Source organism: Carassius carassius, chromosome 15 (assembly GCF_963082965.1).
Source record: "Carassius carassius chromosome 15, fCarCar2.1, whole genome shotgun sequence".
In the NCBI taxonomy this organism is placed as follows: domain Eukaryota; kingdom Metazoa; phylum Chordata; class Actinopteri; order Cypriniformes; family Cyprinidae; genus Carassius; species Carassius carassius.
The window spans coordinates 9,919,790-9,944,697 of record NC_081769.1 but is presented as its reverse complement, the minus strand read 5'-3'; the positions used below and the strand labels follow the sequence as shown (position 1 = coordinate 9,944,697).

Genomic DNA, 24,908 nt, shown 5'->3' with positions numbered 1-24,908 from the left:
TTTTGAAGTTAATTCCTGTTTCAATTAGAAATATGTAAATACATGAAAGAAAACTGTGCTTATCAAGGCATTTCATTGATCTTTAAAGCAACATCTTTGTTAAGTAATGTGGCTGGGAAATTACTATGCATCTCAGCTTTAGCAGTACCATATGCTAACATTAATGACCTAGATGTTTTCAAACAGATAGAGATAGAAGAGCATCCAAGCATCTTAATGATTTTTGTAATCTAAATTAAGTGGAATGCACATTCAGAAGCAACCTTTTTAATCATTGCTTAATTTATTGTTTTTCATTGTTACCTACATACATAAGAACCTAATTAATTACCTGCCTTTGGGCTTGTCTCATCTTGTTTTCAGGGAAACAAAATGCCCCCTGCAACATTAACACCACGGTTACCAAACATTAGTGCCATGGATATTTTAATTGTGTGAGAGAGAAGACCTTTCAGTGACCTGTCTTCACACATCTGACTTGAGATGAAGAGAGCTTACAAAAAGAAGAAAGTGCTCTAATAGGTCGATCACTCTTGGCATTTCAGATGCAACTTAAGTTGGGAAGAACCAAAAAACTTATATATATAATATTTCTGTATTCTTATTATTTTTATTTCGCATCCTGCCTAATTTTGTCCATTGAAACAAGGCCAATCTATGAAGACTAATATAGTGAATGTAACCATGAAGGCTATGGTATAGATTATGTGCTAAAAAGGGGGAAATCACATTACATTAATACATTGCAATATTACGATCTAAGAGCAAAAGTAATGCTTTTTAAACAGTTAAATTCACTAAAATATAAAAGGCAAATAAATTAAAACAGAAGCTCAGACTAACTGTATTAGGCTCTTTTAAATAGCCCATTACAATATTAATTTTACAGTCAGATGACATTAAATGTTCCAAAATCTCTACTTAAATCCAAAGGTGACAGAGTATTCACAGTTCTTGGACCTAAGCTCTGGAATTCCCTACCTTTGTCTATTAGACTTTCCCCTACTCTTTTTACATTTAAATCTACTCTTAAAACCTTCTTTTTTTTCTCAGGCATATGTGTAATTTGATATTAACTATTAAATTAATATTACTATTTTTTTAGTCTTAAATATTGTTTTAAATTGCATGATGTTTCCGTTCTTAATTTTATTACTTTTGTTTTGGTTTCTTTCCATATTTTATCATTAGTCTTTAAATTGTATTGTACGAGGATGTTTTGTTTGGTATGTTGTGCAGCACTTTGGTCAGCATTTATGCTGTTTTAAAGGGCTATATAAATAAACTTGACCTTGACAGTTACTGCTATCATAAAGCACATGGGCTTGGAAATGCTTGCTCTCTGAAGTATGCAGAGTTAAGCGGAGACACGCATACAAAGCCCTGCACATTTTGTATGTCTCCCTTATCAGACACACCAAATTCAGGTCTTGCAGCAGAGATTGTCTTTATATAGGGAGATGAGAGGGTCTGTATACTTACTATTTGAGAAAGCATAACAGCTAACTTGGATCACGTGTGCCTTTAATAACCAATCACATTACAGCCTTTGACATCACTGAATTTCAGTCAGAGTTGTACGGCACTCAGTCGCTGTTTACAGATACCATAGGAATGAATGGGAAGTGCCATAAGCTATATCCCAGCAGTGACTTCTCTTATAAAACAGCATTTCTTTTATTATTATTTATGGTAAACTCTAAAAATAGTTAAATACAAAAGTATTGTTTAGACTAAAACATGTGGAAGATTAGCAAATAGGCTGTCATTAAATGATAAACCATTTACTCTTAAAAACTGTTTATTCCACTTAGTGAAGCCTCTCCTTCATTAATAACATCCATTTAAAAAATGACATCTGGTCTCCTTTCCCATGTACTGTCAAAGAGGAAGCATTAGCATTAGCCGTTACGCTTTTTTTGCTAAAGGTTTTAGGCTTGCCTTATAGTGCCTTTGCTTGCAGTCTTTACTAAAGAACTAATGGTTTGAATCATGTGTGTTAGATGAGAAAGACATACAAAATGTGCAGTGTTGGGGGTCCTCTAGAACAGATTTAAAAACCCCTGGCATAGGAGATACCTTTTACTGCATGTGGCTGTCACATCTGGCTAGGAGATACTGTAAAGGGCAACATAATTATAATTAATTGGTATAATATAACTATATTAGTGTCCGCACCAAAGAAGGATAACATTTTATTTATTGTGTGTTATGTCATCTTCCACTTTAAATACTCAAGCTCTTTACTGCCAGGTGGTTACTGATCAGCTGTCAATGTTTTTAATAATTCATCAGCTGGGAACAAAATCTTTCTTAAAAAACAAACAAAAAAACAATACAAGTTATCATTATAGATATAGTGTGTGAAAATTAGTGTGAACATTGCTTAGGTATCAAAAGCCCAAATTGCATAAATAATTTTCCATACTCACAGCACTACATCAGTGATAGCTAAAGTGGTTAGTGTATATGACACAATTTTGCTCAAATATTTTATGCAAAAAGTGAAGCTTTTGCTTTATTGAAGATTAAAATTGGGTCTATGTATTGAGAACTTCTATATCTGCCCTTAATCTGGAACCAAGCACAGATATTGACTAACACAGGAAGTCATCCCTCTTTACACGTCTGACATTAGCCTTGTTTGTCTTTCACCATATGTCATCTACTCTAGAGATACAATATGTCAGCGATTGAGACACATTGAGTCTTATTTTAACACAGCAAATCATTAGCTCCTTTTATTTTCCATTTAAATATTTTCATACAGTTTTACACAAATAATGGCAGATGTTTGTTCATTTATTTATTTACTTGCTTATTTTAATTATTTTAATTAATTTTTTTTCTTTCCTTGAAGAATAAATGGGAATAGCTACTTTATATAATCAACATGAGGGAAAAGAGAGCAGGATAATTTGAATCTTATAGTAGAAGACTATAAAATGCTTTTGTCAAGTAAAATCTTTACACCTGACATAATAATTCACTGAACAGGGTTAAACTGTATAATGCATTTGGACAAGTCGGGTTACATCTGATGGGTTATAATTGTTTGGAAAATCTACGTTCGAACTGATTTAAAACACAGCAGAATAGATTCAGTTGAATAATAATAATAATAAATAAATAAATAGATACGTTGTAGATAGATAAATAAATAAATAAATCACTTATTACTGACTTGCCAGTATTACTGATCACAGTTTCAGAGTCTTCCATGATTTTCCATATATTGGGGTGAAACAGTATCCCTAATGTGAAATTTAACAAATAAATAATAATAATTGTTGTTATTATTTTTATATCCATGTTCTCCACATAACTGTTTTATCTTTCTGGAATTCTTTCATTTTTGATAAGAATTTTCTGGTCTTTTCACTTAATTCTGGTATGGAGCGCTCTCATAAAATTATCTCTGTACATCCCAGGAAATCAGCTGACTTGACAAATGGCAATTTGCCTAGTAAAGATGACGCTGATCCATAATTCCATTTGTTCACCAGAGGCTGTCCCATACATCAGTATGCATACACCTTCCTTTTTGACTAAAGTGTTGTGTTATTTCTCCTTCCAGTCACTCTCATGTTACTCGTTCCTACTGATTCTCAAGATTACATCATCTGAAATGTATCAGGTAAAAGGCCTATGACTGAAAACAACCTTAAATAGCCGATAATGCACTCAATCTTACCTGATCCCAGGGACAGATGATTCCTCCAAAAAACATAAAGAGGTAACCCATGGCAACCAGGCAGGCCCAGATCACCAAGGAGAAAACTTGGAGCAGCTTCTTGAAGATGGACTCGATGCAGACCAGAACAAAGATAGTGAGGAAAATACCCAGCGCAGTGGGGACAGTGATTACAAAGGCGATGTGATCCTCGATATCCTGCAGAGAGATTGCAGTGTTACAAAGAAGAACTTTAATTTCACCTTCCAGCTGCACCTGCATCACATTCATTGGATAATAGTTTACCAGATAAACTGGTGACTGCCAATGAACCCAAAGACACTTGTCAAACTGGGGGACTGAGCATTGACCTTTGCAGGTTAATTTGTTTCTCTATTGGTTACACATTGCCCTGCTACTATTATGCATGGTAGTTATAACAACAAATGTAATGTGTGAAGGACCACAAAATAATTACACATTAAGAATATAATTATTATTTATTATTTACATTACACAAACCCTTCAGCATTGCACTACACTGGTTGGTAAAGAAATTTTGTGTGTACAGAATTACTAATTCATTGGTCTCCCCTGAATTAACTGCTTTAGCTTGTTTTATTGTCAAAAGTAATTTGCTTTGGATAAAAGGATCGCCTAAATCAGGTTTCAACATTTCTAAGTTCCATCTCAAATCAAACACACATGACAGTAATTTTATAATCCTAAAGGCTTTGGTTTGATTTTACAGGTGTGATTTTTTGTTTGATTTTGCCATGATTTGCCAGAAGATGGCGCCCAGAGCTAAATAATCCATCTATTCATTGTACAAATCCCTCGTCCTTGGCGTACAGCATAATACAATAAGTATAAATTAAGTGTCAGTTGATTGTTAAATTACTTAATTAGTGTTTACACATGATTTCCATGACAGAGTCTAAATCCTTCAATTTTACTACTGGAGCTGCCAGTTTGCAAGTTTCAAATGATTATTAAACAGCAAGTACAAACTATGAATGAATAAATGAAGGACGCATTTATATAGCACATTTTACTGAGTATTGCTGTACACCCAAAGTGCTTTACAATCATGTGGCCGGGGGGGGGGGGGGGGGCGGGTATCTTTCCTCAACCACCACCAGTGTTCAGCATCCACCTGAATGATGCAAAGGCAGCTACAGTATAACGGCACCAGTGCACTCACCATACATCTGCTACAGGTGGAGATGAGAGAGTGTCACAGAGCCAATCAAGTAGATGGGGATTAGGAAGCCATAATTGACAGGGGTCAGTGGCGGCAGTTTAGCCAGGACACTGGGGTTACATTCCTTTACAAAAGGTGCCATGGGAAAAGTGAAGAAGGGAAGTGCCAAAAGCCTGAATTCACTCACTTTTTTTCATTCACTCCTTCAAGTGAACTGTATTAGTGGTCTAATGTGGGGAGTAGTGAATGAAGGTATAGGGGGCGATTTCGAATTCAGGCTAAGGCCCAAGGCAGGTGAGGTTTTTTTTTCAGGGTTGGAGCTAACTCTTTAGGACTGAACTTGCCTATCCCTGTCCTTAATGAATACATTTATTATTTATTAGGATTTATTGTATGGGAATAAAATAACAATACATGAACATCTGAATATGAAGTCATGTCTATAACTGTTACAGAGGAGGCGTCTCAGCTCTCCCTGCACCAACATCAATTAAACCAGCTCACCACATTAACTGAGGATCTGGTCAGAGCATTGCAAAGCCTCAGTGTCACCACCTGTTCCAAGCAACCCACTCCCAGTTCCAACACCCCCAGTCAGCCCATGACTCACTTTCCCTGAGAGATTCGATGGAGAACCTGCTAAATGCAAGGGCTTCTTACTTCAGTGTTCACTCTTCGTCAACCAGCAACCATTGCTATACCCCACAGATTCCAGCTGCATTGCTTTCGTTTGTTCACTGCTGGCAGGGAGAGCATTGGATTGGGCTACCGCTGTATGGAAGACTAACAGTTCATCCTTCACCACCTTCGAAGCCTTTCTGCAAACTTTCCGCAAGGTTTTCAAACACCCGGCTGAGGGGAGAGGCGAGGGAGACCGGTTATTAAACCTGACTCAGGGAAGGAGGTCAGCAGCTGAGTACGCTCTTTCATGCCATACACTTGCGGCCCAGACTGTGTGGGTTGAGGACCCATTAAAGGTCTTGTTTCAGAGAGGATTGAATGTAGAACTTCAGTCAGAATTTGCCTGCTGAGTTGAAGGAAGGAGTCTGAGTGAGTTCTTCGATCTTGCCATTAAAAATTGACAGTTTGATCCGTTCTCAATGTTCAGCTCGAAACATGCCTCGTTCTGCCAATGGAGCCATCAGCGGAGCTGAACCCATGCAATTGGGATACACTCACCTCACACCTGAAGAACAAGAATGCCGTCTGCAGAATCAGCTGTGTCTCTACTGTGGTCAGTCGGGTCACCTGAAAATCTCCTGCCCAGTTCGACCATCATCCAGTACCAGAAGACTGAGAGGGAAGAATTCTCAGCGTCAACGAGGAGGTCAAACTGCACTTTGGAACCCTGCACTCAGAACTCATTCGATTCTGTGTCATCCTCTCACCCAATCATACCATGATCCTTGTACTACCATGGTTACGGACACACAATCCACTCATCTCTTGGAGGGAAGGACAGATCAATCAATGGGGCGCCACGTGTCAAGAACGTTGCCTGTCAAGAGTGAGATGCCCAACACCACTCTTCCTAAAGGCCGGATATTCACGTTATCTCAACCTGAATCCAAAGCCATGAAGCTTTACATTAAGAAAAATTCTCCAAGGGATTTTTTCCAGCCCTCCACTTCTCCTGCCTCAGCTGGGTTTTTCTTTGTTAAGAAGGATGGAGGTTACGGCCATGTATTGATTACCGGGGCCTCAGTGATATCACCATTAAGTTCCATTACCCATTGCCCCTAGTTCCAGCTGCACTAGAACAGCTTCGCCGGGCCAAATACTACACCAAGTTGGATTTACTTAACGCTTACAACCTGATTCGAATCCATGAGGGAAACTAATGGAAGACTGCTTTCTCCACCACTAGTGGGCACTACAAGTACTAGGTTATGCTCTTCGGCCTAGCAAACAGTCCATCAGTTTTAAAATCCTTAATGAATAACATAATCCGGGACATGCTCGACAGAGGTAATCAGGGGTAATTGTATACATAGACGACATCCTGATCTATTCAAGTTCTCTGGAGGAACATGTCCACTATGTGAGGTCAGTGCTGAAATGCCTTATCCAGTATCAACTCTACGCCAAGGCTGAGAAATGTGAGTTCCATGAAACCAGCAGTTCTTTCCTCCGGTACATTATCAGTCAGGAGGGAGTAGCCATGGATTAGAAAAAGTAACTTTCTGTTACAGAGGAAGTTCCCGTACCACCTCCTCCTCACCACCAGAGGGAACCATCCTCTAAATATTAATGAACTCTGATTTGGATTCCAATTAAGCCACGTTCAGACTGCACGATTTTAGCCCAGTTTTTGGCTCGCCGACAGGTTTTGAGAAATCACCAACAAATGCCCGAAATCACAGGCAAATCTGAGCTCGTTCATGCGAGTGACAATCACGCAGTGTGAATGAGCAAAGACACGATCTGAGAGAATTGCTGACAAGTCGCCGATGCCCGTGAGATATTTGGCATGCTAAATATCTGGACCTGTCGGCGATTCAAAATCATGCTGCCTTTAAAGTGTTCTGACTGAAAACTACATCGGCAATGACCGACAGCCAATGAGAGAGCAAGATACAGACCAGCGGGGAGTTCGGGGAGGAGTTATAGACCACAATATCAGCAAGCATGGCTTCATTTCAGAAAAAGGCTTTCTTCTCTGTCTATTTGGACCCATGAAATGGAAGATAAATTAGTATAAATTTGGCAGGAGCACCCGTGTCTGTTTGAAGTTTCATCTGAGCTATCACGTGAAAACTATGGTATTGCACGTGTGATATCGCGTTGTTTCCTTGTCACATCTTGTGTGTGTTTGGTTGTGAAACATAGTTTGCATGCCAGACAGAGTTGTCGGCGATTCTTCCTATTGTAAAGTCATGCTGTGTGAAACCTTCTGCCGCCGATCCATTGTGCAGTGTGTACACAGCAGTGACTGAATGCTGGCCAAGATAGTCATGCAGTGTGAAAAGAACAGTGACCCGACTTCTTTGAAAAGCGTGCAGTCTGAACTCGGCTTTACCATCATCCCTCATATCTGGGACTGATCACTCACACCACACCTCACTACAATCACACCTCATCACTCTCTACACCTGCTTCTCATTTACACGCCCACACACACATATTAGCAGTCACCAAATGCTCAGTCACTGCGAACTCTTGATTTGCCCGGCTGTCTTTTCTGAGCGTTATTAACCGTGTTTGTTGATCCCTGATCTCTCGCCTGGTTAAGGTTCTGTCTAAGCCTTGTCTCCATTGTTCAGCCTTGCCAGTTTCTGACCCTGTATTGTCTGAACATTCGCAATAAAGCTGTAAATGGATCTGGACCTTCTGATGTGTCACAAAAATAATACTCAATGCTATCGTCTGACACAATAATCTAATGATTTGAATTATCTTCATTTGGTAGTTTTTCTCAGCAAAATTAGCTAAATACAATTAACTATGATTTTGATTTATCGCAAATCATGTAATTTATTTCATAAGTTTCTGCTTTTTATTCAGCTGAGCAACTGTGATACTGTAGCTGGATTGTCGATATCAAAGCCACTGGAAGGCAAGCATACAACCTTTAGCCGAAAGAGCATAATCTACTACCATAACCTACATAACCAATGTCACAATTACTGTTTAATAAAATGTATTTAATATTGTGTATTTTCTAAAAATATTTGTTCCCTTTCAAATGTTCTCTCACATTGTGTATGTGGAAAACTCTTGTTTTACTCTATACTGAAGCCTGATTTCATCACGTTTGTGTAGCTGAACAAAGCAATGGTACTTTAGCCTGACAGAAATGGCAGAGCCAACCCCTATATAAGTTGGCTCGCAGTGCTATTTCATCAGAATCTTCTCCTTCAGCTACAAGATACATCACTTTGCTAACACCCAAACAAGAAGCTGAAGGAAGAAGTTCAGCCTGCATCTCACCACCGTACAAGTGTATGAAGGTAAAACAGTAGCAAAACTCGAGAGCTTGTTGATCTGAATGTAAGAACTTGTCATATTAATATTCATATCTAGGGCCTGAGCACTGCACTGCGAGGACCCTACTGGAATTGATCCATTTCTTCTTCTTCTTCTTCTTCTTCTTCTTCTTCTTCTTCTTCTTCTTCTTCTTCTTCTTCTCCGAAATGAATCGCATTTTTGAAGGCCTAAACATGCTCCAAAACTCACGAAACTTTGCACACGCATCAGGATTGGCGAAAATTTACATCTGACATAGGTTTCAGAAGTGGGTGTGGCAAAATGGCTCGATAGCGCCACCTGTTATATTTCAAAGGAGTGCGCATCGAGCTACGTTTCACGTACATGCAGGAAAATCGGTACACACATGTAGCACACCATTATCTACAAAAAAGTTTCTGGTACAAAATCCAAAACCCAACAGGAAGGAAATTATTTTGAATTTCCTGTACGATTTTTGTGCAGTTTTTGCCATTTCCATGCCTCTTACTTTGACAAACTCCTCGTACAGTTTTAATCGGATTGTCTTCAAATTTAGTGACGGTCATCATAAGACCTTTGTGATGTTAAATTGCGAAGGTTTTGAGTTTTCTTCACGGGGTGTGTCCCTGGCGGCCTGACAAAGTTTGATGTTCCGCCATGAAACTTGAAGTTGCTGTAACTAAGGCAAGCAATGTCCGATCTTCCCCAAACCTTACACATGTGATAGGTGTTCCGAACAAACACCCATGACAAAATTCAGTTATAGTCATAGCGCCACCTGCTGGTAACAGGAAGTGACAAGGTTAACACTGTTATGACTCCTAGGGACAAATTAATGTGTCAAAAAGTGTTAAATAGGCTGGAAAAAAATCTAGAAGCATAATAAAACATGCTAGCAACACTTAGCTAAGTGTTAAAGCATGCAACTATTGCATTGAATGAGGAAGTTGCTGTAACTCAGGCTAGCAACGTCCGATTTGCCCCAAACTTCACACGTTTGACAAAAGTCCTGTTCTAAACACATCAACAAGCCCGTATTTGGTTATAGCCATAGCACCATCTACTGGTAACAGGAAGTGTCATGTGTAACACTGTTATGGACTCCTAGCAACATATTAAAAGGCGTCAGCAAGTGCTAAATATACCGTCAACATGCTAGAAACATACTAAAACATGCTAGCAGCACTTAGCTAAATGCTAAAGCATCATCTTAATGCAGTGAAACAGGAAGTTACTGTAATTCAGGCATATTTACATTTTTTACATTTATTCATTCAGCAGATGCTTTTATCCAAAGCGACTTACAGATGAGGACAGTGGAAGCAATCAAAAACAATAAAAAGAGCAATGATATATAAGTGCTATAACAAGTCTCAGTTAGGTTAACACAGTACACGTAGCATGGGATTTTAAATAATATAATAAAAAAAAGAAAAAAAAAGAAAAAGAAAAAAAGAAAACTGATAGAATAAAAAAAGAATAGAGCAAGCTAGTGTTAGAGATCTTTTCACATACACACACACACACGCACACACACGCACACACACACACATACAATTGCATAATAAATTAAAAGAAAATAGAATACAAAAAGATTAGAAAGGTAGTTCGATTTTTTTAAAGAATAGAATTAGAATAGTGCATATAGTGCCTAATTTGCCCCAAATTGAACGAATTTAATAAGAGTCCTCTCCTGAACACATCAACATGCCCATATTCGATGATAGTGCCACCTGCTGGCAACAGGAAGTGGCATGTTTAAGTCAAGTCACCTTTATTTATATAGCGCTTTAAACAAAATACATTGCGTCAAAGCAACTGAACAACATTCATTAGGAAAACAGTGTGTCAATAATGCAAAATGATAGTTAAAGGCAGTTCATCATTGAATTCAGTGATGTCATCTCTGTTGAGTTAAATAGTATCTGTACATTTATTTGCAATCAAGTCAACGATGTCGCTGTAGATGAAGTGACCCCAGTTTTTTTAACAGTTTAAAACTGTTATGGACTCCTTACAAAATAATAAAAAGCATCAACAAGTGTTAAATAGGTTGGCAAAATTCTAGAAGCATACTAAAACATGCTAGCAACACTTAGCTAAGTGTTAAAGCATGCAACTATTGCATTGAATAAGGAAGTTGCTGTAACTCAGGCTAGCAACATCCGATCTGCCCCAAACTTCACACATTTGACAAGAGTCCTGTACTGAACACATCAACATGCCCGTATTCAATTCAATTCAATTCAAGTTTATTTGTATAGCGCTTTTTACAATACAAATCGTTACAAAGCAACTTTACAGAAAATTATGTTTCTACAATATTTAGTAGTAGCTAGTAGTTTGTGCACGTTTGACAGGATTTTAGAAAAAATAAAAAAAAATAATAATAATACAAGACGTAGTCAGCTAGACGATGAACTATCAATATTATTAATTAATAGTTATTATATGATGCAGTCACACATGTAGCAATAATTGTTAGTTCTGTTTGTTGATTCAAGGTTAGGATCATCTGGGGTCCTCTGAGGGTCAGCATCATCTTTTCTCAGTTGTTCTGGATCCAGACTGGAGCTTGTGTAAATCCTAGTTACCACAGGATGTAAATCCCGTGGCAAAACATAGAAACAAAATAGAGACAACTTTAGCATAGCTGCTGATCCAACAAAGTAAAATTAGTTTAACCCAAGCTAAAGAATAAGAATGCACATTTGATCAGATGCAACTACACTCACAATGTAAAAGATACATTATTCGTATGCTTGGCGAAAGAGATGTGTTTTTAATCTAGATTTAAACAGAGAGAGTGTGTCTGAACCCCAAACATTATCAGGAAGGCTATTCCAGAGTTTGGGAGCCAAATGTGAGAAAGCTCTACCTCCTTTAGTGGACTTTGCTATCCTAGGAACTACCAAAAGTCCAGCGTTTTGTGACCTTAGGGAGCGTGATGGGTTGTAGCGTGGTAGAAGGCTAGTTAGGTACGCAGGAGCTAAACCATTTAGGGCCTTATAGGTAAGTAATGATAATTTGTAACTGATACGGAACTTAATAGGTAGCCAGTGCAGAGACTGTAAAATTGGGGTAATATGATCATATTTTCTTGACCTCGTAAGGACTCTAGCTGCTGCATTTTGGACTACCTGTAGCTTGTTTATTGACGAAGCAGGACAACCACCTAGAAGTGCATTACAATAGTCCAGTCTAGAGGTCATGAATGCATGAACTAGCTTTTCTGCATCAGAAACAGATAACATGTTTCGTAGCTTGGCAATGTTTCTAAGATGGAAGAATGCAGTTTTTGTAACATTGGAAATATGATTTTCAAAAGACAAATTGCTGTCTAATATAACACCCAGATTTCTGACTGTAGAGGAAGTAACAGTTCATCCGTCTAGCTGCAGATTGTAATCTACAAGATTCTGTGGGTTTTTTTTTTGGTCCAATAATTAATATCTCTGTCTTATCCGAATTTAATTGGAGAAAATTATTTGTCATCCAATCTTTTACATTTTTAACACACTCTGTTAGCTTAGATCATTGGGAAGTTTCATCTGGTCTCGTTGAGATATATAGCTGAGTATCATCAGCATAACAGTGGAAGCTAATTCCGTATTTTCTAATAATATTACCAAGGGGCAACATGTATATTGAAAATAGAAGGGGACCTAGGACGGATCCTTGTGGCACTCCATATTTTACTGATGATAAATGAGATGACACCCCATTTAAGTAAACAAAATGGTAGCGATCGGACAGGTAGGATCTAAACCATCTTAGAGCCTGCCCTTGAATACCTGTATAGTTTTGTAATCGATCTATGAGTATGTCATGATCTATGGTGTCGAACGCAGCACTAAAATCAAGTAAGACTAGAAATGAGATGCAGCCTTGATCTGACGCAAGGAGCAGGTCATTTGTAATTTTAACAAGTGCAGTTTCTGTGCTATGGTGGGGCCTAAAACCTGACTGAAATTCTTCATACAGATCATTTTTATGCAGGAAGGTGCTCAATTGAGCAGACACAACTTTTTCTAAAATTTTAGACATAAATGGAAGATTTGAAATAGGCCTATAATTTGCCAGTACACTAGGATCTAGTTTTGGTTTCTTAATAAGAGGCTTGATGTGGGGAAGTCGTGGCCTAATGGTTAGAGAGTTGGACTCCCAATCGAAAGGTTGTGAGTTCGAGTCCCGGGCCGGCAGGAATTGTGGGTGGGGGGAGTGCATGTACAGTTCTCTCTCCACCTTCAATACCACGACTTACGTGCCCTTGAGCAAGGCACTGAACCCCCAACTGCTCCCTGGGCGCCGCAGTATAAATGGCTGCCCACTGCTCCGGGTGTGTGCTCACAGTGTGTGTGTGTGTTCACTGCTCTGTGTGTGTGCATTTCGGATGGGTTAAATGCAGAGCACAAATTCTGAGTATGGGTCACCATACTTGGCTGAATGTCACTTCACTTCATTTCTTCTCACTTCTCTTTCTTGATAACCACCAGCTTGAATGGTTTTGGGACGTGACCTAAAGATAACGACGAGTTAATTATGTTGAGAAGCGGTTCTTCGGCTACAGGTAACAGCTCTTTTAGTAATTTAGTGGGTACAGGATCTACTAAACATGTTGTTGGTTTAGATACAGTGATAAGTTTATTTAGCTCTTCCTGTCCTATATTTGTAAAGCACTGCAGTTTATCTTTGGGTGCGATGGATGAAACTGAAGTGTTAGACGCTGTAGAATCTACATTCGCTATTGTATTTCTAATGTTATCTATTTTATCAGTGAAGAAATTCATAAAGTCATTACTATTTAATGTTGGTGGAATATTTGAATCAGGTGGCCTCTGGTAATTTGTTAATTTAGCCACTGTGCTAAATAAAAACCTTGGATTGTTTTGGTTATTTTCAATGAGTTTGTGGATATGCTCTGCCCTAGCAGTTTTTAGAGCCTGTCTATAGCTGGACATACTGTTTTTCCATGCAATTCTAAAATCTTCCAAGTTAGTTTTTCTCCATTTGCGTTCAAGACTACGAGTTACTTTCTTGAGAGAGTGAGTATTACTGTTATACCATGGCACGGTACGTTTTTCTCAAACCTTTTTCAATTTGATGGGGGCAACAGCTTCTAATGTATTAGAGAAAATAGTGCCCATGTTGTCAGTAATTTCATCTAACTCATGTGTATTTTTGGGTACAAATAGCAGTTGAGATAGATCAGGCAGGTTATTTACGAATCTTTCTTTGGTGGCTGGAACAATAGTTCTGCCCAGACGGTATCGCTGAGACATATAGTTAATATCAGTTATACGCAGCATGCACGATACAAGGAAATGGTCTGTAATATCATCACTTTGGGGTACAATATCTATAGCAGTAAGATCGATTCCATGCGATATAATTAGATCTAGTGTATGATTAAAACGATGAGTGGGCCCGGTGACATTTTGCTTGACTCCAAAGGAGTTTATTAGGTCAGTAAACGCAAGTCCTAATGTATCATTTGTATTATCAACGTGAATATTAAAATCTCCCATGATTAGCGCCTTATCAACTGTAACTAGAAGGTCTGAGAGGAAATCTGCAAATTCTTTTAGGAATTCTGTATACGGCCTTGGTGGTCTATACACAGTAGCCAGAGCAAGAGATACATTAGATTTCTTTTGCATGTCTGACAGTGTAACATTTAGCAGAAGTATTTCAAAAGAGTTAAACCTGTATTCTGTTTTCTGGGTAACATTGAGAATATCACTATATATTGTTGCAACACCTCCGCCACGACCAGTCTGACGGGGCTCATGCTTATAACAGTAGTTCGGTGGAGTAGACTCATTTAGACCAAAATAATCATTTGGTTTTAGCCAGGTTTCAGTCAAGCAGAGTACATCAAAACTGTATTCGGTCATAGTCATAGCACCACCTGTTGGTAACAGGAAGTGTCATGTGTAACACTTTTATGGACTCCTAGCAACATATTAAAAAGCATAAACAAGTGCTAAATATTCTGTCAACATGCTAGAAACATACTAAAACATGCTAGCAGCACTTATCTAAATGCTAAAGCATCATATTAATGCAGTGAAACAGGAAGTTACTGTAATTCAGGCATATAGTGTCCAATCTGCCCCAAATTGAAAAAAAATAATAATAAGAGTCCTCTTCTGAACAAAATCAACATGCCCATATTCGATGATAGCGCCACCTGCTGGTAACCGGAAGTGTAATGTGTAACACTGTTATGGACTCCTAGCAACATATTAAAAAGTGCCATCAAGTGATAAATACACTGGCAGCATGCTAGAAATATACTAAAACATGTTAGCAACACTTAGCTAAATGTTAAAGCATCATATTACTGCAGTAAATTAGGAAGTTACTGTAATTCAGGCATACAGTGTCCAATCTGCCCCAAATTCAACACGTTTGATAAGAGTCCTGTCCTGAACACATCAACATGCCCGTATTCGATGATAGTGCCACCTGCTGGCAACAGGAAGTGGCATTTTTAAAACTGTTATGGACTCCTTGCAAAATAATAAAAAGCATCAACAAGTGTTAAATAGACTGGCAACATTCTAAAAGCATACTAAAACATGCTAGCAACACTTAGCTAAGTGCTAAAACATGCTACTAATCAGTGAAAAAGGAAGTTGCTGTAACTCAGGCAACCAATGTCCGATCTGCCCCAAACTTCACACGTTTGACAAGGGTCCTGTCCTAAATAAATCAACATGCCCATATTCGGTTATAGTCATAGCGCCACCTGCTGGCAACAGGAAGTGTCATGTTTAACACTTTTATGCACTTTGCAACATAGTAAAATATGCCATTGTGTGCTAATCATGCTAGAAATATTTTCAAACATTCTAGCAACACTTACTATGTGCTAAATGATGATATTAATACTATGAAACAGGAAGTTGTTGTAACTCATTCATACAACTTTATAAGCATATGGCCCAACATTCACTGTTCCTCCTATGGGCGATATCTGGTGGTGGTGAGCCCGGGTGCGAGGGCCCTTTCATCGCTGCTTGCAGCTTTAATTGTAAGTTGAAATTTTTAATCAGCTCTGATGTGAAAATCTGAATCTTTCAATTTGTACACACTGACAATGATCAAAACACCCGTGTTTTGAATTGAAAGTTGCAGATAGTTACAAATGTGTAAGATGACATTCACACAAATTAAGTGACACACACAAATGTTTACAACATATTTACTTTTGCACTTCAGTTTCGCTGCCCAACATCAAGTCGGCACTTACAAACTCTCAGATCTGGAAGTACAAGTTCAAATCCTAGGGTTTTGACTTTTGCTACTCATTTTGCGGTATTCCTGTTGCAAAATTCACTTGTGCACTTGTTAGGCAGATATGAGAGAGCAGAGCCGGGGGTTTTAAGACACTGCATTCATCTTGTCATTCAGTTATTATCTGGTAGACAAATAATGCAACAGCTTTCATATGAATGTCCTATTGCATATTGCAGAGTAATATCGCTGTATAAGAGCAGCTGAGAAACAGTTGAGACATGCTTTGATCTCACTGCCATGCGGTCACATGGTTCATGGAGCTATCAATAGTACTAAACAACTTGCCCTGTCAATATGTTTGAATCAATCTATGGTTTTAATAGGAATAATCGGGACAGAGAGCGATTCACTATATTTGCAGCGATTTCTAGCAATTATTAACACAATGTGCATTGATTGTGCATGGATAACTATGCTGACTATGCTTTACAATAGCATTTTATTCTGGGGAATGAAACAGCATTATGTTCTCATACTCCTTGGCAGTAAAATGTGACCAAACACCTTAAGTGTAACTTTTAACCAATAAAATAACTACTACATTTTATCTCAGTTCTGTTTAGTTCATTTGAAGATATTTTGGTACTAAATAATATGTGCAATAATTATAATCCATGAATGACCATTTAAAATATAGCATTTTCTAATATGCTTATTATTTATATTATAATTAGTTTAGTATTTAGGGTTAAAATAGAGAAAATGTTTTTAAATTCCAGTACAAAGAGGCAAATTAGGGGCATTTGGTGGCCAGAAAGATAATATTCATATGTAATGCCATTGTTTAATTGTTTAATGCCTTCAATACCACGACTTAGGTGCCCTTGAGCAAGGCACTGAACCCCCAACTGCTCCCCGGGCGCCGCAGCATAAATGGCTGCCCACTGCTCCGGGTGTGTGCTCACAGTGTGTGTGTGTGTGTGTTCACTGCTCTGTGTGTGTGCATTTCGGATGGGTTAAATGCAGAGCACAAATTCTGAGTATGGGTCACCATACTTGGCTGAATGTCACTTCACTTCACTTCACTTCATCACATTGTTTAAACAGCTTATGGATGTTTAATAAATACATGTATTTAGCTCTACTCTAGTTGCTCAAAACAGTATTGCTGGTCATAACTGCTTATTTTTTATGTTTTGCTTTTTAATGTACATTTAGCACTTTGAACTGCTGGTGTGTTTTACACGAGGATCAGTGCCCCTTGTTACAGCAAGTTGTGGGGAAGTCGTCGCATAATGGTTAGAGAGTTTGACTCCTAACCCTAAGGTTGTGGGTTCGAGTTATGGGCTGGCAATACCACGACTGAGGTGCCCTTGAACAAGGCACCAAACCCCCAAATGCTCCATGGGTGCTGCAGCATGAATGGCTGCCTACTGCTCCGGGTGTGTGTTCATGGTGTGTGTGTGTGCACTTTAGATGGGTTAAATGCAGAGCATGAATTCTGATTATGGGTCACCATACTTGGCTGTATGTCACATCACTTCCGTCAAGCAGCTCAATCCTGCTAGGCGAATCGGAGTAGAATGCTGTCACGAATGATTCTTAAAGCTTACAGCTTTGTATTTGTGTGTGGGTAGCAGAGCTGGTGTGTGTTGCTAGCTGCTATCGCTATGAGAGCATTCAGTCTAGCAAAGCATTTTGGAGAGAAAAAGGAAGGGATCAGTTCACACTGAGGCCGGAACTCCCTCGAAGAAAGCTTGTGCTTGCTCACCATCTCTCCATTCATTCTGCAATCTCTTTAAACCTGCTTCACATGTGGCCTTTCCAATATTGGCTCAAAGCCTGAGTCCTGTCCCACACTTGGTGCCTGGGCCTGCTTTATATACATACATACATACATTTACATTTAGCTGACGCTTTTATCCAAAGCGACTTACAATTGCTATATATGTCAGAGGTCGCACGCCTCTGGAGCAACTAGGGGTTAAGTGTCTTGCTCAGGGACACACTGGCGGTTCACAGTGGATTCGAACCCGGGTCTCCCACACCACAGGCATGCGTCTTATCCACTGCGCTAACACCACCCCATATATCAAGGTAAACCATCGATGTGTCAAAGCTACTGTGTCTTCGATAGCTTCTTGCCTGTCTCAGGCAGGCATGCAGTTGGGACTGACCTCCAAGAGGAAAGTAAATACAACAGATGTTTCCAACTCAGATTGGAGAGCTCTGTTGAAGGGCAATCTAGCGTCCAAACTGAAGCGGGGGATGCTTGCATATCAACTGACATCGGTAGCTTACATCAATTGCCAAGGTGGTCTGAGGTCTCACTCACTTTACAGGATGGCTCGACGCCTCCTATTTTGAGCACAGAATGAACTACTCTCGATAAGATCAGTTCCCTTTCGAGGGAACTTCGAACTGCGTCCTCTAGGGGCCGCTTTGGGGAACACCTCGTCGTGACCCGTGTCTGTAGCATACATTGAAAAAACACCAACTTGCGGTTCAGGATCTATCCGCGTTTAGACGTGGAAGTGAATGAGCTCATGAGAATACAGGTGGATCTGTCTGAATGGTTTAAAGAGGGACTTTCCCTTTCTCGCTCCTAAAAAAAAAAGGGAGGGGGGGGGTGGCGGACGAAAGAGAGCCACGGGAGGATGATGCTATCTCTTTAACACTTTCTGATACTGAGGTTAGTGCTCTGTTGGGTTTTTACCCAGGAAAAGCAGGAGATATTTGAGGATGGTGAAAAAGCTGAGGCTGAGCCTTCTCAATTCTCCTGCCCTGCGTATGTAGAGCTGTTGAGGTTATTGAGCAAAAATTACCTTTTGACCATAACCCTCCAGCTCAGGTGAGCCTTTTATTTCTGCATGATCTCCATACAGAGTTTAAAAAGAAATGAAAGATGCCGTTTTCTTCTCGCATCCATCGGTTTCGGCATTAAAGTAATCTGCCAACATGGAGGTGATGCACCAAACGGCTATGAGGGAATGCCCCCTGTAGAAAGAGCAAAAAAAATTATAAATAATTTATAAATAATTTTTATCTGTGAAAATGTTTTCTTTCTGCAGGGGAAACATCCTCTCTTAGTCTCCCTCCTTGCCATTTAAGCCACTTCAGAAAATCATCTCGCTTAAATGGCAAGGCATACGCAGTTGCAGGTCAGGCTGTGACTTTATTACAGCATAATGCTGGTGCTTCAAGCATATCAGACTGATCTGCTAAGAGACCTGGATAGAGGCAGGGGCCTTTTTCTGATCTGGTAGCTGAGCTGCGCCGCACCACGGATCTTTCTCCGTGCTACCAAGCAGGCCGCCTCCACCATGGGCAGCGGAGAGACATCTGTGGATGAACCTGGCAGAAATCGGGAGGAAAGAAAATGCTTTCTTCTCGATGATCAGGTTTCACCTTCTGAACTTTTCGGTATTTCTGTTGAGACGGCGATTTGAGAAGTTAAGGGAGACGAAGGCGCACTCTGCTGCTTTCAGATCCTTCGTTCCACGAAGGTCCAGGTCTGAGCCCGAACAACATAGGGGTCCTGGCCTGTCTCGATCTGAGGATCAAAGACGGGCACAGAAAGCTAGTGTCGCAACTCACGCTCCTCCCCCACCTGCGGACAGGGGTTAGAGGAATTGTGGGTCACGAGGAGGTAAGCAGAACCTAAGGGGTATGATCTAGACAAGGCAGTGTTCTCGTCCGAATCGGAGTGATACCGAGGTATCTACTCGTTCCCTTTGGGGATTTTTAACCCTCTCGAGTCTAAGAGGTTATCAGGAGAAAATAGCCTCATAACGCGTATATGCGTTAATCGGCTTCAGAGGGTTAACTTCTGCTTTTATCCTCCCCTTCCTAATTCCCCTGTAACCACCAGTTCTCCACCTGATCGAGGTTAGGTGGAAACCTCTCGCATAATAGTCTCCTATGCTGGACCTATAATGTTTTTATGGTTCTATGTTCATAGCAACCACCTGACTGATGGTCCAGACTAAAAGGAGGCGCCCCTTGAGCGGGGCTCCAGCGCAGGAGAGTGGGTGAGTAAATGTAACCCTCTCTGTATATACTTATGTGTATTTAATTGCTGGTGGTTACGTGTCTACTAATAAACTCTTTGAGTTTCCTTTGCAGTGCTCAGTTACAGTGTTTACTAAACACTCGCCGTCACCAGCCATCCGGCTTCATGTTCCGGTATTAGGCGGCTGAGATCACAGGTTTCTGAGGGAGCCTCCTTGATCATCAGGCCTGGCACAGCACTGCAGGGAATTTCATGGGTGTCCGGCCAGGTCACCCCGAGGGGTCTCTTGGCCGCTTAGGGGTGCTGTCGCATCTAGCGGGAAGTGGAGGTGGCAGTTACAGAAGTCTTCTTGTATATGTTGCCTCAGGTGATGCTCCCCTCGCCCGAGGTTTGTAAAATTGAGCTTGCCTCTCCTGTGAGATTCAATACCTCTGCGATGCTTAGGAACCTTTAAGTACACACGCTAAGCTTTGTGTACTTTCTCAAAACCACATGGTGGTCAGTGTGCACGTGAACACTTTGCGCACTTTCTAAAAATCCACAAGTGGAAAGTTTGCATGCAAGACTATGCAAACATTCTGAAATCTTGTACGATAAGGGTTAGGTGCTCCACTTTGTTCCCTTTCTTGAGATGATCAGACCTTGGTTCCTTGGGCTCCATTCAGCCAGCGTGTATTTGTTTATACACCTCAAGCATTGCTTCCTTCAACATGAGGGGCTATTTGGGTGATTCTCGTGGTAATTTAGCAGCAATCCCCCATTTTTCCAAAAAAAAAAAAAAAAGGGTCTCCTATGAGCGCGATACTCTGAGCTCGGAGTTCTCCTCTCATATGAGACTGAGTTCTCTGTTTTTTCCCCAGAGCGCTCCAGTATTGTTTCCATAGATCGAGTTGATGACTCTCAATCATACTGTTTTGAGATGCAACATTCCATCTATGAGTTGCTCTATCAGAGTGCCACGAGAGCCCCTCCTTAGAACAGTATTTGAAAATCAATGCTAAGGTAAGTGTGCATGTGAAGTCTTTGCACACTTTCTGAAATCCACACTTTGGTAAGTTCGCACGCTAGTATTCTGCGTTCTTTCTAAAATCCTATATGGTGAGGGTTTCGCGCGGTTGCTTCGTGCCCTTTCTTGATTTGGTAAAAGCCCCGGTCATCTTGGGCGCCACTCCTCCTATGTATCCTCGGATACCTATCTAAACAGGGTGTTGCTACTAGAGAACTGTCGAGACAGCTCTTTCAGCAAGCTTATGCGTAAGCTAGCGGTAGCCCCTGTGTGACAGGCAAGACTTGGTAGAAATGCTAGGTTCTTAGCCGTATCCCTTTAAAGGAATCTTTCCTGATTCCAAGCCTTCAGCTCTACCCTGGGCCGAGGCCCTAACAATTAAGTTGGGTATGTAGCTCAGGCCTTTTGGCCGTAAGGGGTACTGTCACAGACAGCCGTCTAAACGTCCCAGGGGCAACTCCCATGGAAATGGTAGAGTTGGTACTTAGTGCTCGCCATGATTCTGGCCTGCACTCCCCTCAGCATGGCGGCGTGGGTATACTGTTCCCCAAAGCGGCCTCTAGAGGACGCAGTTCAAAGTTCCCTCGAAAGGGAACTGTCTCAAGTTACGTATGTAACCATAGTTCCCTGAGTAGGGAACGAGACACTGCGTCCTCAAGCTCCCTGCCATGCTTCAGACGCAAGCTTCAGATGAAGAAGATAGTGACTTGCTCTCCCGGTGCTTATTTATAGTCGCGCCGGTAGTGACGTCGGAGGCTGTTGCCCCCAATGTTAGAGAGCCCATAGCCAGGATATAACCCATCTAGCACTCCCCATTAAATATGGCGAGCAGGGACCTAATGAACTTTGCCCTATAAGGGCTTTGAGAGTGTATTTTGAGTGCTCCAGCCAGTTCAGACAGTTGGAGCAGCTAGATAATGGACACCATAGCCTTGGCTTATTTCTCAGGAGGCTTACAGTGCCCCATAGGTGTGATGGCCCACTCCACCAGAGGAATGGGCTCCTTCTGGGCGTGGTCCAGTGGGATTGCTATCAGTGAGATTTGTGCAGCCACTGACTGGTTGTCACCATCCAAATTTGCCACATTCTATAATTTTGACGTCCCTGCCCTGCAGGCACAGTTTCTATCTTTTTAATCTGCCCATGGGTAGAAATGGTTATATTTATAATCCTCAGCTGTGTCTTGGGACTCAGCTGGCTAATGTTCTTAAGGGGCCCTTAACTGAAGTGTTCCAAGTCTTGGCTTTCAGTTACTGACGTTACCTCAGTTCCCTAGGATAAGGGAACCAAGCAATGTGTCACTGGCCATGCTGTAAGATGCACGCTAATCTATGACTGTCTATTCAGTCGTATGATTCGTATAAAATGGCACTGCAAGCCTGCTTACTGTATATGGAGGTTGGCTCCAGCCTTTCTGGCAAGCGAAATTGTCATTGGTTTCTGCATTTACACAAACATGAGCAAATTAGGCTTCAGTAGAGTAAAACAGGAGTTTTCCCCATACACAATGCTCTTTTTCTAATTTTCTTAAAATTAGGTTTGAATTGTAATGATTATTATGTGACCATATGCCTTACGTTGAAAAATAAAATGCACTTCACAATATTGAATAAACATGAATATAATTAATGTATTACATTGCACAGGTGGGTCACACATCAAGTCAACACATCAAGTCCAAGCAAGTGTTGGGAACTCAGAAACGAAGACCAGGAGACTCTTGGGTAATTTTCAGCAGGATTCTTTATTGAGAACGCTCTGCGTGGCGCTGCAGTCATCAAAAGTTTAACTTGTCCTTAAGAACTTGTAGATTATATACATTCAAGTGGGAGGAATCCATACAGTAGAGGTGGAGACACTTTAAACAAAGCATGCAAATGCAAACAGGAAAGTGCTAGTAACTGGCATCTTCCCAGCCTTGATCTCATCAGCATAACAGTGTAATTTAAATACAGAGGTGCCTGACAGTATCGCTGATACCTTCACATTATCATAGAGAAAAAAGGCACAGCTGTGCCTTGAGTTTAGAAGGCACCTTTATCTTGGGCCTTGCCCAATCATCAGGAAGTGCATGAAGACAAAAGGTTAATGTCTCAGACACTTGATTGTCCTGATTTGAGCTTCTTGGATGTCAGCTTTATTACCCTAAAAAGTCTACTATTATATTGGAACCTAAATTTAACATTTTAGAAATTTGTAATCCCACACAAGTCTCAAGTCTTAATCATCAAATCTCAAGTCATGTCTCAAGTCACATTTCTAACAAATCAAGCAAGTCAAGTCAAGGGTTCACCCTAAGCAAGTCAAGTCGAATCCTGATAAGCTTCAAGTCAAGTCAAGTACTAATATATATATATATATATATGATGTTCTACGCGAAAACCGTTCTAAGCTTAGAGCTGCTGAAAGGGTGTGGCGCAAATCCAAAAATACTACTGACCTTAATGTGTATCAGTCACTCCTATCTTCCTTCTCTGCTAATGTCTCCTCTGCTAAAATGACCTACTACCATAACAAAATTAACAATTCGTCTAACTCTCACATGCTTTTTAAAACATTTTCCTCACTTCTTTGTCCCCCTCCTCCCCCTCCTGCTTCATCTCTAATAGCTGATGACTTTGCCACATTTTTCATTAATAAAATTAAACACATAAGTGCACAATTTTCCACACTACAATCAGTCAAGCTCATATCACCAGCAAACATACACTCATTTACATCCTTCTCTTCACTCTCTGAGGCAGAAGTCTCAAAACTCATCCTTTCTAATCACCCTACTACTTGCCCGCTTGATCCTATTCCATCTCATCTCCTTCGATGCCATTTCTCCTGCAGTTGTACCTGCACTCACTCACATCCCTCCACACTGATGTTTTTCCCTCATCATCTAGACTCACCCTCAACCCATCTCTTTTAGAGAACTACAGACCAGTTTCCCTTCTTCCTTTCATTGCAAAAACACTTAAACGAGCTGTGTTCAACCAAGTCTCTACATTTCTCACACACAACAACCTCCTTGACAGCAACCAATCTGGCTTCAGAAGTGGACATTTAACTGAGACTGCCTTGCTCTCAGTTGTTGAAGCTAGAAAGGAGCTCTACTGCCCTGAAAGACAGCGGAGACTAGGACAACTAGAGCCCCAGATACAGATCCCCTGTAAAGACCTTGTCTCAGAGGACCACCAGGACAAGACCACAGGAAACAGATGATTCTTCTGCACAATCTGACTTTGCTGCAGCCTGGAATTGAACTACTGGTTTCGTCTGGTCAGAGGAGAACTAGCCCCCCAACTGAGTCTGGTTTCTCCCAAGGTTTTTTTCTCCATTCTGTCGCCGATGGAGTTTCGGTTCCTTGCCGCTGTCGCCTCTGGCTTGCTTAGTTGGGGTCACTTCATCTACAGCGATATCGTTGACTTGCAAATAAATGCACAGACACTATTTAACTGAACAGAGATTACATCACTGAATTCAATGATGAACTGCCTTTAACTATCATTTTGCATTACTGACACACTGTTTTCCTAATGAATGTTGTTCAGTTGCTTTGACGCAATGTCTTTTGTTTAAAAATGCTATATAAATAAAGGTGACTTGACTTGACTTGAAGCTCTAAGACTGGCAAGAGCGGAATCCAAATCTTCAGTACTTATCCTGCTTGATCTGTCCGCTGCTTTTGACACAGTTAACCGCCAGATCCTCCTATCAACCCTACTGACAAAAGGCATATCAGGAACCACACTTCAATGGTTTGAGTCTTACCTATCAGATAGGTCCTTTAAAGTATCTTGAAGAGCTGAGGTGTCCAAATCACAACATCTAA

General features: G+C 40.5%; 1 protein-coding gene across 2 annotated transcripts in view; it reads right to left on the bottom strand.

The window, feature by feature from the left end:
• adcy2a (adenylate cyclase 2a) overlaps positions 1-24,908 on the bottom strand; it is a 178,219-nt gene that overhangs the window by 137,165 nt on the left and 16,146 nt on the right. For both annotated transcript variants that reach the window (XM_059567336.1, XM_059567337.1), the window contains exon 2: positions 3,695-3,892. In XM_059567336.1, coding sequence (XP_059423319.1) covers positions 3,695-3,892 — 198 coding nt within the window. The remainder of the gene's footprint in view (positions 1-3,694; positions 3,893-24,908) is intronic.